At 32.4% G+C, this 16,100-nt stretch overlaps 1 protein-coding gene across 2 annotated transcripts in view; it reads left to right on the top strand.

Moving 5' to 3' along the window:
* Window positions 1-16,100, top strand: part of LOC126866583 (cadherin-87A) — a 533,242-nt gene that overhangs the window by 429,194 nt on the left and 87,948 nt on the right. For both annotated transcript variants that reach the window (XM_050620360.1, XM_050620361.1), the window contains one exon: window positions 10,915-11,132. In XM_050620360.1, coding sequence (XP_050476317.1) covers window positions 10,915-11,132 — 218 coding nt within the window. The remainder of the gene's footprint in view (window positions 1-10,914; window positions 11,133-16,100) is intronic.

The raw sequence follows: 16,100 nt of genomic DNA, 5'->3' as shown, positions 1-16,100 counted from the left end.
TTTAATGCTTAAATCTAAAGGGTAATGTCTGTTTAGTCTGCGGATCTGAACCGTCGTGTCAAGTACTTGAGTAACTAGTGGATTTTGGCGATTGTTAATTTTTATGTTACATCTATTATAGAATTTGGATATTTCTTCTTTAACTGAAGGTATCTTAAGGTCGCGATGTATTGTTTCGTTGGTAACATACCAAGCTGCATCTATTAAGGATCTTAGAGTTTTTCATTAGAATCGTTGAAGAATTTCTATGTTGGAATTATTCGCTGTTCCCCATAGTTGCATTTGTTGTAAGCGTAGAATCGTATAATATATCATAACATACTGCTAGCGTAAGAACATTTCACGTATATTATTTCAGAAATTTCATTTATTCTACGCTGACAATCGCGTGAAACTCAAACGTTTTTTCTCCCAAGTATCTACGCATATTTTAAATTTATTATTTATATCCTCCGTATTCTATGCACAGACGTATTAAAAGTTAATATGTCTACGTGGATCGTACATTGCGAATTTATATTTTCCCCAAGATGGCTATCAAATAGAACGTCTGCATTTGCTTTTACGCCTGCATATACAAAAAACTGATATTAACTTTTTGCCAGTAGGGAATATTATGAATGTAGCTGGATGTCAGTTGAAATAATGTTGCGAAGGTTGATAGTACGCGTAAACGCAAGCGCAAACAAACGTCCCCTTTCGTGTGGGAAAGTCGAGCCCCGATTTTACGGCGTGAATCAAAGCTACTGATAATACCGGAGTCAGCCTAAAAGGGGCTGCATCCTGCTAGTTTATGTAAGAGACGGCTCGTAAACAGATAAGCGTGGTAATAAAAACGGGTTTGTGCCGTGAAAAGACCACCTTATCGTTTCGTATCGTACTTGAGGGAAACGGTACTGCATAAAATACCAAATATGTATACTTCTGAAACGGAAAATGTCAGTGAAACTGATCTGATCTTTTCGCTCATGTTTCTCAATTATTATATCTTTGTAATTATGTTTCTCATTTTAACATTTATCGTAGCTTTGAGAGAACGTTACGGATTCGATACGATCGTATTTTGTTGTTATTATTTCGATTTCTGTGTTTATAAAGGATATTGAAATAACGCGCGATATTAGGATAAAGATTTTCTTAATGATATCGCAATTCCGTTGAAAGATTATAATTATGTTAATGTATATAATAAGATATTTATTTCTCTATGATTCTGCAAGTAATACAGTAATATCAGAACGTTTTGTTATCCGGATGTAACGTCCCTCAGTAATGGACGCCTTTTTTCGTTACAAATATTTACATATTTTATTAGTGTTCGTGTACTGTGTGTTCTTTCGTTTTATCGATTGAGGGAATTCTGATTGTAAGAATTTGCATGAATTTACAAGGAGAAGGGGAAACAAGATACGACATAATTAAAGAACTCGAAAGTGGTATAAATGGAACAGAATTAGCAAAAGTACACGATGTTGGAAAAGTCATGATCACAGACATTAGAAAAAAAGAAAATGATATTGAGAATTATGCAAAGCACGTGGATTTCTCAGATGCTGACGAACATAGGAAAACCTTAAATACGCTGATGTAATGAAATGGCTTCACGCGACACTGGCGATGATAATGACGATTTTATTCAAATGGAAACAGCAAACGAGAGTGTTAATGGAGACGCGCCTTGTCATGGCGAAGCATTCGAAAAAGGGCTTTGGTGGTGCAAAATACGAGAATTACTCTATGCAATTCTGATGAAAGAATTATGTGACTCAGCAGTCAAACAGATATGGGATTCATAAATATTCAAAAAAACCATCGATTTATCTTAATCTGTATTCGAACAAATTAAATTTCGCATGAGAAAAGTAATGCAAACAATTTTGTCTTCCTATTTGTCCGCATAAGGCTCGACTCTACTTAAAAACAAAATCTATCGTTTAATCGTCGTATCATCTACTGTTATTATGGTTCCTGTACTATACTGTCAAATAAATATACATAAGAATATACGATGTATTATGATATGAAGAAAACATACTGTATAGCCGAGATAGTAACAAAAATCACGTTATTGGTTTTCTGACTGTAGATTACGTCCTTCTTTACAATTACATACAATTAAGATTAATCTTAATCCGTATTCGAACAAATTAAATTTCGCATGATGCGAATAATTTTGTCTTCCTATTTATTAGTCCGGATAAGTTAAAAACAAGATTTTCAATCGTTATATCATCTATCGCTACTATGGTTCCTGTACTATACTGTCAAATAAATATACATAAGAATACACGATGTATTATGATATGAAGAAAACATACTGTATAGCCGAGATAGTAACAAAAATCACGTTATTGGTTTTCTGACTGTACATTACGTCCTTCTTTATAATTACATGTAATTAAGATTAATCTTAATCCGTATTCGAACAAATTAAATTTCGCATGATGCGAACAGTTTTTTCTTCCTATTTATTAGTCCGGATAAGTTAAAAACAAGATTTTCAATCGTTATATCATCTATCGTTACTATGGTTCCTGTACTATACTGTCAAATAAATATACATAAGAATACACGATGTATTATGATATGAAGAAAACATACTGTATAGCCGAGATAGTAACAAAAATCACATTATTGGTTTTCTGACTGTACATTACGTCCTTCTTTATAATTACATGTAATTAAGATTAATCTTACTCCGTATTCGAACAAATTAAATTTCACATGATGCGAACAGTTTTGTCTTCCTATTTATTAGTCCAGATAAGTTAAAAACAAGATTTTCAATCGTTATATCATCTATCGCTACTATGGTTCCTGTACTATACTGTCAAATAAATATACATAAGAATACACGATGTCTTATAATGACACGAAGGAAACATACTGTACAACCGAGATAGTAATAAAAATCACATTATTGGTTTTCTGGCTGTACATTACGTCTTTCTTTCGCATTTCGTGTCTGATACTTGCTTTCACGAAGAACGGTACAGTACATCCAATATTTGGATATCAATAATTCCATTTGCTTGCTGGGTAGCTGCTTCGGTCATCAATTATGGAAACAATCGGAAAGGAAAGAATGATTCTGCAGTCTTCTCGTTGCTTTTTAAGTTCTTCCTTATATTTTATTAGCCGTTTTGCACGCGGCGAATATTATATCGAAGATTATGCCACGGATCGCAAATATTATTAATATTTATGACTTGACCGCATGTTAATAATTCATGCATTTTTAGTATCGGGTATAACGACATAGTAGTAGCGATGCACATGTGATGTGTCACATAATACTTTTTGGCATAACGCATACGATGTTTACATGCTAACTATATCCGTAGAATATAAATAATTGCGTTGTCGATTCATATTAGAAATTATATCTCTGTCTTGTAATAAATTTGGAAGACTTTAGACTATAGAAATGAAGTATTAAATACGATATTTTTGGATTTCAAGTAATTAATTTATTAGATTGGTGAAAAAAATGATCAGCCGGTGTTCATATCTTTAAATTGTTTTTTTAAATATTAATATTATAATTTATATATATGTATGTTTCATATTTCATCTATTCTTAAATTGAAAATATCTATTGCAAACCGCAGCTTCATCAAGAATTTATACAGTTACTTAAATCTCGTTTTGAAGACACATCCAACGCTCCCGTTTTCTAATTAATAGATTTAATTAAAGGAAATTTTTGGTATTAGATCGCCTTGGCTTTAAAAATTTAGCAAAGTATTTAAAAATACAATATGAAAGAGTAAAGGTGGAAAATAAATAAATAAATAGGAAAGAAACGATGGAACTTTGCAAATTCATGCAATTGACATTTCTGTCATAATTTCTAATATTAAAAAATTGGTATTTTTGCCCACGTTTGAAAAACATAGAAATAATAGTGCCACGCTGTTCTGAAAAATCTCGTACGAGATGAAAGTTATTGAATAATTATTCCGAATTAATTGCCAGTTTTATATTGGTTTACCACTCTTTCTCTTCAGTGAATACTACAAAAATGTTTACAAAATTTTCGCCAGAACTGTTGTTGCTGCGCTTTTCTGCAAAAGCGCGTAATTCAGTTCAGAAATAAACTCGGTAAACGCGAAATTTATTACAATGTGTATTTTCATATCGATTTATAAAATAGAGAGTTATGCCCTTGAACCTATACGTATGTCCTATAAAAGTGCAAATTCTGATTAACAAAATTATTCTGAAAATTGTTCCAGAACTAATAATAATACGAACAAAGTATCAACTTGTACATAATAAGTAGAACAAGTTAGTGGCTCTTATTTATCTTAATGCGAGTAAAAACAGGAGGATTAAAATCTTACACTTAGACACTTAGACCTTATCACATATGTATATTCATATATGAAAATGTGACTCGAACAAATACAAGTACGTTGTGATCTACCCTCGTCTTTGCAACCTGGTTAATGAGGCTGAGAGACTGCATATGAGGGTTAATTAGCAGCCAACGTAGAAGCTGGAAAACCGTGGACGCATTAGACAAGACGATGACCTATCGTCGTATCTTAAATGCAACGTCACGAAATAGCGACATCGCGTTACACACGATGCCCCTTCTCCCACAATTTACGTAGTCGTATGAAAGCGTCAGCGACGACGTATTTTGGAAGATCATTGGGGTCAGTTACTCGGACGCTCTTTAATGTCGGGGAAATTTATAGCAGCTATTTAGACTGCACCTGGCCAGTGAAATTGTGAGCGAACGTTGTGAGGTCATACGGTTGAATGTACAAAAAAAGATTGCACTTATTGCAATCTCTGTTTGAACATTTTTTTCCAATATTTTTTATTCCAAAAAGCACGTTGAAAAAATATCGAAATCTAGAAATTCTACAAGTCTAACGAACGTCGTATCTCATCCTAATAATATCTACGTTGCCTGTCTTTACAATTATATAGAAAATTCTGATGAAACAATTACCAAATAGTTTTGACGAACTGGAAAGGCAGAAGATATTGGGTTGGCAACTAAGTGATTGCGGATTTTGTCATTAGATGGTAATGTTTTTGCCACCTAATTAGTCGCCAACCCAATAATAGGGAGGACATTCTACTATTTCAATTTTCTCTAAAGCATTTTAATTAAACGCAACAGTATCGTATTTGAGTGATTGAGCGAAGCAACACGTCGTACAGCGACATCAAACAAATTCTATGTAACAAACAAATAACACAGTTAAACTATGGCATACGGTCGATAATGAGAAAAATTCTGCGAAAGGCAGGAATCGTTGGCAGAATCAGCAAGAAACGAGATCCGAGAGAAACTCAGCCATCGTTACGCTCTAACGATTATTGTTGACCCTCGACGTCCGTTGTTCTCCAACAACGACGACCGGAAGCATACGTGGAAAAGCGCAGATGCCCGACACATACAGCCAGTTTCTTGTTGTTTTACGCGGTTCTGGCGCGAAGACAGGAGAAAAAAGTAACAAGAAGATCGCTAAGAGTTGAGCGAAATACGTTCTCGGAGAAGCACCCGCCTTCCACATTACAGCTTGATGTATCTATTAGGTCTGGTATACATAGTTTGGCCGGCTTTCCAAACTTCCGCCAACGCCACGATGACGAAGCTACTTTGCCAACTTTCTAATAGTTTTATGACTTTTCGGACTTATGGGGCCGCCTTGTTCCCAACGAATTAGCGACTCCCGGGAAACCTGCGCGCCATGTCCAAACTTACTTTCTTTGCCTCGACCATCCCTTTTCTCTTTTTTTTTCCGGCTTCAGTACTAAAGGTTCCGCAAGATTGGAGGACCGTCGTTTGTTTCAGCTGGTAAATGCACTCGGCAGTTTCCTACGTTCGGTTGTTTCGCTTTGTTTAGGGGAACTAGGAAATTGTTCGCGGAATTGTGAGATGGCTTGACTGTAAAGGATAGAATGTTTCACGCTGAAGGAATCTCAATCCGTTTAAAATTACTTTTGTCTTCTACGGCTCTTCTATCCTGCGGTTTAACCGCTCAGTTATATCTCAAGTTTGGCCACAACATGAAATAATTGTCATTGATACACATGATCTTCGTGTTTGCCAAAATGAGTAGAAGATTGAATGGAAGAAACCCAGAGATCGCAGTGCTTTGGTTTAAGAGTGGAAAATCTAAAATGAGAGACAAGATCGTTTGCAAAACAAGTTGATCAATCGACGTGGAATACGACGTTCTCCTAAGTTTCTCCTTAGAAAGTGAAAACGTTGTCTTTCCTCGTTCGTTCATTGGCATTTTTATTTGCATCAACGCCATATATCGATCGCGGCGTAAGACAATTTTAACTCGATTATCCGAAAAATATCTCGTGACATGCGACGCATTGATCGTCGATCAAACGTTCGCGGATAAAATACGACGACGGCTTGATAAACTCGGTATTTCTCAAACGAAATTGACTATCGACAGGTTTAAGAATATCTGCAGAGAAAAATCGATATCGGTGCGGAGACATGCATCAATCATAATCTGTTTCACTGTGCACGCTGTTAATCGTTGCAGTCTAGAATCGGATGTACTTAAAACAATAGACATTTCGAGGAGATGCGATGCTTTAATTAATTAATGTCAATTACGTCTCGTAGCTCTCTACATACCTGTCCGATGCTTTCATGAATTGCCGGCAGATCAATACGATCTGCCAAATTTACAACGACTTTTCACCGGAATCGATTCAAATACGTCGTGGCTAGATGATATTTTTCTCACTTTTTTTTCTTATTTGGTTATAAATAATATTTGCGCTATTATAATTAAATATTTTTATTCGATTGTTTTACGAAATATTTCGGCTATTTCAAAATCGTAAAACGCATTCGATAATCATTTTCGTTTATTGTTCGTTTATTTGTTCGTTAACTGATTGATCAAATATATGTAATATGTGATAGCTTTAAATTAGCAATTCGGTTGAAATCACAATTCAATATAATTTTATAATTCAATACATTTCGTTTGTTTCAACAATTTTTCGACATTCGAAGTATGACCTGACAGAGGAAACTTTGTTGCAGCGGAAGAAATGGTTCGGAATAGTATTCGTGCTTGGTTCATAATGAACTGATATTCTTTTCCAAAATTGTGAATCAGTTAATTTTGTGATACGTGACCTATCTCGATTATTCAGAAGGCGTACTCTACTTGCTTGATAATGTTGCTGAACTACGTTTTATATTGTATATAACTTATTCAAAGACCAAAACGCTATTTTCGACCATTTATTTTAATGAACAAATGTGAACTTGTGTGAACTAATAAAACTGGTGCGTATTTTATATAACATAAAAATCATATTTTTAAACGATTAATAATTGCTAAACTTTATTTTATTTTTACTTTATCTATATATATTTACTGTATTTTACTTTAAACAATTGTTTTAAACTGAATGAAACAAAATGAAAAAAATTGTTTTAAACGTGGCAAAATAGCATGACAACCAACGTTTCCACTGAAACAACGTCATTATCATTAATTTGCAGATGGGTTATATTAATATAATTTATATATTATAATAATTATATAAAATATTTATATTATTTATTTATAATATTTATTATTAGTAATAATATCGCAGGTAATACAGACTTAATTTCATTGAATTTTCATAATAGATTTGGTTTTATTCGTATTCCATTAAAAAGTGTTCGATGGAAAATATACGTAGATTTGAATAAAACGAAGCATATTTATTTTTATATGATTTTATAATTCCGATACCCGTTCGTATAAGCTGAAATTATCCAAAATATCGGAGACGCAAATGATGGGATAATATTGAAAGCAGAATTCGTTGCAAATTGCATATTAAAGTAAAATACCATGTAAAGTTCTGTTGAAAATTAAAGTAAACGTTACAAGTTAGAAATACTTAAATAAAAAAAAAAGAGGAAGAAAACGCTAATAACATTAAAAATTCTCGCGATCAATAACAACTTAAGCGAAGCTTTGGAAGCTGAGAGTAGCCTATGTGTTCTGTAAATTCCTCTTCAAAAGAGTTTCCGTTTCAACGTTACGCTTAATAGCTTCATTTTGTTCTTTGAAATCGAAGTCCTGGCCTGATAGTCGAATCCAACAGTCCTGTTTGTAACTCTATTCCCAATATCAAGTAAACCTATTTATTAAAAGTACAGATAAATGCAAACTACACCAACGAAATACGATATCGTGACTTTTGAATCGTTTGTTTCGTTCTCCGGAACTCTGCACATCTTCGTTGTATCTTTTATGACTATAGTTAGCAATCCGCAAGCTTTGTGTCAATTAAAAGCCATGAAGCACAGACGCGATATCCACCAACGCTCATATTTTCATCTATTCGAATTCCTTGGAAATCGCGATGAAATTATGAGAAATCCAACAATTGTATAATTTGTCTGATAAAAAGAAGCGTGGTATTTCTTGATACTGTAATCCATATTTAATGATTCATAACCAATGAGCGAATGCTGATGATATTGTTAATTCTTAATAAGCTAGCGACGATCCATAGAGGATGTGTGCCACAACGAGCAGAAAGTTGCTAATAGAATTTAATTTAATTTAATTTATAAATTAATAAATTCCAGTAAATTGCTTTATTCATGCAAATCAATATTACGTAAATTCGTACAAAGAGAAATATCATTTCTCCGAAGATTAAAATTAGTCCGCGATAGCTGCGTTAAATTTTGCTCGATATTTAATTCTCACAGATCATTATGTTAAATTTCGTATAATAAATGCGCTGAACATTACATTTTTTAGATATCGAAAATTGAATTGTTGAATATCGAAGAGTGTCGGTGACATTAATCTATCGCTCGAGGAAACATAAATTGATGATGATTTCTAGAATTGAATCGATTTAAAAAACAAAGAACCCAATCTTGAGAGGATTAATCGTTTGAATAGAGTAGGAGAATAGTATGAAAGGCATTTCAGTGAAATTTACGTGATTTTACTCGGAAGGATATTTTTATGCGCCAACCTAATAAATTGCTGCTTTACAAGATTTATGAAACATGCAAAGATTAAAGAGGAAATTCCACAGAAAAGACGTTTTAAATATAAAATTCTTTTAACATTCTTTTAACACCTTCTTTTCTTCATTATTCTTTACGTTGCTACAGAAACGTGTGGTACTCTCGGATAGACAAATTTGCCCCATAATTTTCAGCCATTTGAAATTCCAACCGCAACATGTTAGACAGTCTATCTATTGTAATGAAGTGGCAATAATATAATAACGTGAACCACTAGTTCGGCTAACAATAAATTTGCTAAACTTACTAAGCGAAGTCCTTGCAACGGCAACTGTTAGGAACAGTTGAGGTGAGAGTGCTGTGTTCTGTTCTGCAACGTTCTACAACTGTTGCGGCGAAAGGTTGCGTTGACTTAATGCAAGATTTCTTGTTAACACATCGGATGTTTTAACTATATCCAATGTAGCATCCAGTTATGAGAATCTGACGTATGTATTTTATCAGATTGAAATTCCGATAAACTACTTTCTTCGTTCAATATATAATTAAATGTTATTTAATCAGAATTATATAATTAAATTAATATTTATCATTCTTTTAAACAGCATCAAAGAGCTTTTTACTATCACACATACACACATATAACGCGTTTTTAAGGGGAGATTCTCGTGCAACAGCAACAAGAGCAGGTGATTTTTGTGAATTTTCTTTTCAACTAATTGCTAATTATGCGAGACGAAACTTTTTCGAGATATAATATTTTTATTTGAATTCTTCTTATTGTTTATCGTATGTTATACGAATTTTGCGATCAAATTTGACAATATAATATAACCATTGTTAGCGCGCAGTATAGCATCCGTCACAGTCGTCGAAATGCAAAAGTTACGAGATTTTCTTAAGGTCAAACAGTTTACGCTGGGATTGAATCTATTTTCGAAAGAAAAATATTTTTGAATGAAGAATTGGAGAATTCTAACGTTTAGAAGATAAATTTACCTTTCTCGGTAGGTAAACTGGGTTTAGGTTGTTCGAAAAAATATTACAAATAAACAATCGAGTAGAAATTTGATGTTCAATCCCTAGAGAAATTCGTAATAAAGTAAACGAGTCCAAAATTGGATTAATCAATTAGTTTTTCAATTATGGAGCACGCCAATTCAAAAAGTTAAACGATAAGAAGAACTGGAATTAAAAAACTATAATTCAAGAATTATTCAAAATTATTCCTACTTCAAGGCTATATATTTACATCTTGAAAACGTCTAATCTCATATAACTAATAGAGTAAAAAAATTTCAGAGTAAGAGAAATTTACAAAGATCACTTGCTTTTATTATTGTCACACGGCAGTCCCCCTTAATCAACGATGTGTGTTTAATTATCTTTTTAACAAATTTTTCTAGTATCGTTTACGAACAGATTAAATAAATCACTTACTCTATCGTCCCAAAAATCTTTTTTCTCTCATCAAAGAAAACTATAAATGTATTTTTATATTGTCTAAGCTATTCAATGATTATTCATAACGAAATGTCCAAATATGAAAACAAATAATATTTCAATATCGATAGCGTAGTAAATATTATGCGTATCTATGTACATATACTGCTTGATGAAATCTAATTTTATAAAAATATATCTTGAAATGTTTCTTCGATTTCGCTACGTACTTCTCGAACGAGCCAATAATAATTTTCCACGTCAAACCGATTTCCTCTCCTTGACAAATCTACTTCTCTTATAATCAGTTATGTCAATCTTTCAATAAGTCGAAAATTGACTTATTTATCTTAATATCTATTTTTTAAATACAGAGCAGTTAAAATTACTCTTGCGCTATGCGTTTAACATAAACGATAATTCAAACTTCGGTTGTCGGAGAACGACTGAAAACAAGAATGGTTTCTCTGTTGTTTCAGGCGCCAACAATGTAAACGAACCACCTATCCTCGAACCTGGTGGATACCCTGCGGGCCTGCCGCTTTCAGAATCAACCAAAGTCGGTACGGAAGTGTTCGTCCTTAAGGGCCACGATCCCGAAGGATCGCCAGTGAAATATGGTATACAACTCACGGACCATTTCGTCGTAAATCCACGCACTGGCGTTATCACGTTGGCGAAACCTCTCAATCGCGAGGTAAGTCAAATCCCCTGCTGTTTTCTTTCCCTCTTTGCTTGGATGTCGATGTGTTCACAGGATGTTTAATGTGGAACGAAACGAATAAAAATAAATCTAGAACAGGTAGAAACTATAAACCGTGGTATGTAATTAATAGAATATTAGGTTACTTGAATTCTTATTGTTTGTAAGTATCGTGAGAAAAATATTGAAGAAAAACTTTGGCAAATTTCCGATGAAATTCGAACATTTTTGACAACGTTATGAAGCTTCAAATTTTCTTTCGCGATGAAAGAATCGAGTATCGTTAGAAAATTTGTATCGAAGTCTGGAGAAAGTTCAAAATTAGTATACTTGTGAAGAATTAAGAAGAGCTGGTACGAATAAACAGAAGATAGTAGTTTTTACTTTGACAAGATAGAGGAAATACTTTTAATGAATAAAAAATAAGCATTAGCTTTTCTTCGTTTTTACCTTTAACTTTCAGCAAACAAATGCATTTACTTTTTCCAGAAGTATGTATATTATTGACCTTGGTATGTATATTATTGAACATGGTTTGAAATATATGATGCTACATAAAATTGATTTTGTCGTTGCAATTAGAAAAACGATATTTTGTACAAATAATTTCGAAAAGGTATTTAACACTGACCTGTCCCTCGTGTCAATTTTACACACATTTCTGATAAAAAAATTATATTATTTTGCCACTTAAAGAACAATTTCTTTGAAGCATTTTGACCTGCATCTTTTTTATTCTTTGCGATCAATGCGAAATTTTAATAAAACAATCATCAAGATTAATTATATATCTCTTCATATCATTGGCTTTTTACCATTGTGTCACATTAGGATGTGAAATTTAGGGATAGATTAAACGAAGACTACAAAAATTTATACCGTTTTGATAAAAGCAATTTGTTGTGTAAATCATTTTTCACTTCTGATTTACTTTTGCCTATTTTATGACCACGTTCTCAACTTTTCAATGAAGTCAAAACAAAAGACAAAAACACTTGCTTGCAAGAAAATTTTGTTTTGTTTATTCGTACGGAAGGGAGCATTTTTACTTTAATCTTTCCTCCGAAGGAAATATTTTTACTTTTAACTTTTACCGAGAAGCTTTTACTTAATTTTTATTCATATCAGAGATTACTTTACGTATACGTCTACCCTTCTGCATAAATTACGAGACATTTGCCAATTTTAAACATAAGGTTCGATAAAATATTTCTACATTAAAATTAAAAAAGAAAAAGAAATATATATATTTTATAATTAAAAATAATTTCATAAGAATAATTTCGATTTTCATAAGTAACATCATTTTGATGTTAGAAATTTGATTCGTGTCTGTTCTAGTTTACTAACAAAATCCTGTGATTTATGAATAATAGCATGATGAAGGATCACCTCTTCAAAACACATTTTACTTTTCTTGCCAATGAATTACTGTTGCAATAAATAGTTTTTTCGAATCTCAGAAACTGAAAACATTTCAATCTTTAGGAATTAAAATGTACGTTCTGTTTGCAAAAATACAGAGAATATACAAAAGAATTTGCAGCATGAATATAAAATTGTACAGTATAAAGTTATGAGCACAGATTTTTTTTTATACACACTTTATCTCATTGTTATTAATAATACATGCTCGGCTGTCAGCATTTTCCAAACAAAAATTACCAGTTTTAGAGCAAAAAAAGCTATTTACATATGTATAATACCATACTCTCGAGTCTTCGTATATGTACAGCGTATATCCTTTTTCTACATTTCACTTGTATTTCTGTCCTTCTCGTAACAAACAACCACTCAGTGCTGCAAATCCACTTCTCTGTTCTCCATTTCCTGGATAATATTATACAATCAGCTTAATAAAATTTGTTAAATGTGAGTTTAGGAGCTCGTTTTCTAGACGTTCTACTTAAACACCACGTTATTAAAATGAAATGACAGTCTACACGAACTTTAGTAAGGATATTTGCTGCTACGAGTCTTCTAAACAACTCAGTGCATAGGTCGCATCTTAATGATGATGAAATAGCTACAGTGTTAGTTCAGCGATGAAGAAAGTTTCGAGAAAATAAAGTTACAATTTTCTAACAGTAACAGTAACAGTAACAGTTTGTGCAGTAACATGTAAACTTCGTTCGAATAAAAATAAAGAATGAGATTTTGGTCGTCGCTAACGAATAAATATCCAGTTGAACAAATATTTATCCGAATAAAAATTTGTTCGAATCAGAAATTATCCGTATAAAAATTTAATCCAACAACTTATTCGGATAAGAATGTATTCGCATAAAATTATATATTGTGTATGGATATTTGCGTGATACATCGAGGATGGTAGTGAACGAGAGTTATATTTGCAAGCTACATTTCCAGATGTTGTAACACTGGCTTTCATGACTAACTTTTTTCATAACTAATCAGATTGGAAAGTTTATTCCTGCTTGGTAAATTATTCATTTGGTAAATTAATACTAAGAATTGTACCTGATATCTATACAGTATATGATTGTACAAAATTAAATGGCAACGCACGATCTTTCGTATTATTGTTCGAATAAACATAGAAAATAATTCGTTACGGATAGTAAATAATTATTTCACGGATAAAATATTCCACTGATAATTATCTTATCGATAAATATTTATTCGAAGCAATTCTAATAATATCCATCGCTGATGTATACTACGATACATGAAGTAAAAAGATTATTGCGATTTCATATCTGCAATTGATGATAAATCTTTTATAAGGACCTAAGTTTACAGTTTGATCATGATAGTTAACTATTTTTAGTAATTAATGCAAGTTACTGTTGTTTTTCATAAGATGATATTTTCTATTTTAAGAAAAGGATCAATGTATATATTTCTGAACCTTCTATCGTTTTACGTTATTTTTAAGTATCGTTGATAGCTTGTGAATAATTTGCAAGATTTCAGTACAGAAATGTCTCGAATGAAAATTCCCAAATATGATCGGAGCTTTTCGCGTCGAAAATACAAGGTATACATCGTAAAAAGACTTAATCGCGTAAAAAATATTATCGCGAAGTTTACAACAAAGCGTTGTAGTCGTAGCGAAAGAAGCGTACAGGCGTAAACGAAGCGTACAAGCGTAAACGAAGCTCGCAAGCGTAACTTTTCAAAGTCCGTCAATGCTATTAAAACAAAATGTAAATGAAATGTTTCTAAAAATATGATGCACTGCAACATTTTACAAATTTCACGTATCAGAAAATCCAAGTTGATGCTGATGCGACAGTTAACAAACGTATATTTCCGGCGAAGATATAAAAGAATTCATAATTTTTTACAAACAGAAAAATTTAATAAGTTCGCGTGAAAAGTACGTTACTTTTACATGAGTTTTCTGAAACCAGCATTTCTCTCTGTTCGTAAACCTGTCTGTGAAAGAGTGGAATTACTTGTCGTAGTCTATCTGCGTGTCAAAACTTGGTTCATCATTAGACGTTTCTATAGCAAATTTTCGCGCAGCTACGATGAGATTGGAAATTTAATTTGGGGACGTTCTCCTATAGCAACCGCGATGATATAGCGAGGTCGTAAAATCGGGCAGACGTTGTTAGGAGTGTTGCTATCCTAATTAACTATGATTTAGAAGCCTTAGATACTTTAATCCCGAGACCAAAAGTTTTCTTGAGGTCTGCTTCGTGTCCTCGTTAATAAATTAGGTTTTTATAACTTTATTATATTAGACGTAGGAAGCAATTCTCTTCTTTTATACTTGATATTTTATACTTTATAACTTGATAAAGTTATTTCGATATGTTTATAATATCGACGTTTAATCTTTGAAATAGGCTGTTGCATATTGGTTTGTTTGTCATGCAACTCTGAAAACAGTAATTGAAAAATTAAGTTTTTGTAACTTTATTATATTAGACGTAGGAAGCAATTCTCTTCTTTTATAGCTTGTAGTATAGCGGCAATCTAAAATCGAGATATCAAGGTATTTCAATATGTTTATAATATCGACGTTTAATCTTTGAAATAGGCTGTTGCATATTGGTTTGTTTGTCATGCAACTCTGTAAACAGTAATTGAAAAATTAGGTTTTTATAACTTTATTATATCAGACATAGGAAGCAATTCTCTTCTTTTATAGCTTGTAGTATAGCGGCAATTTAAAATCGAAATATCAAGGTATTTCGATATGTTTATAATGTCGACGTTTAATCTTTGAAATAGGCTGTTGCATATTAGTTTGTTTGTCATGCAACTCTGAAAACAGTAATTGAAAAATTAGGTTTTTATAACTTTATTATAATGTCGTAGACGTAATATTAGACATAGGAAGCAATACTCTTCTTTTATAGCTTGTAGTATAGCGGCAATTTAAAATCGAGATATCAAGTTATTTCGATATGTTTATAATGTCGACGTTTAATCTTTGAAATAGGCTGTTGCATATTAGTTTGTTTGTCATGCAACTCTGAAAACAGTAATTGAATAATCTGATGAAATGTAATATTCAACAATTGCGTATGTATTGTAGACTAAATTGATAGCCAGAGGCGAGTATTCTAAAATACATAGACACTAATTTTGAAATATTTGGTGCGTAGCTGGGAAATAGTGTTGTTATTTCTACACTCACAGGTAAGATCAGAATAGTTATTATTTTATTGAATGGATTAATCTATCACACCGTTCTGAGCCAAAAAGACCTTTATTGCACGCGCTTACAAAAACTAGGAATAAAAACAAAAAAGCATCTTATAAGCCTATCGATTAAATCTATCGATTGTAACTAGGATCATCCTCTAGTTACTATTTCTTATAACTAACGCATTTGCATATGGATGGCGAGCACGAACTCACGTTGTCATTTTCAACAAATAGTTTTCAAATTTTTGCAATTAGTTGATGAATTTACGAAATGGCATGATATTATGACAATCAGTATTTTTGAAACGTTCAAACAAGTGGCGAAGATATACGTGC

The sequence above is a fragment of the Bombus huntii genome, chromosome 6, assembly GCF_024542735.1.
Source record: "Bombus huntii isolate Logan2020A chromosome 6, iyBomHunt1.1, whole genome shotgun sequence".
Classification (NCBI taxonomy): Eukaryota; Metazoa; Arthropoda; class Insecta; order Hymenoptera; family Apidae; genus Bombus; species Bombus huntii.
Note: the sequence above shows the minus strand (reverse complement) of the source record. Positions and strands in the feature narration are given on the sequence as shown.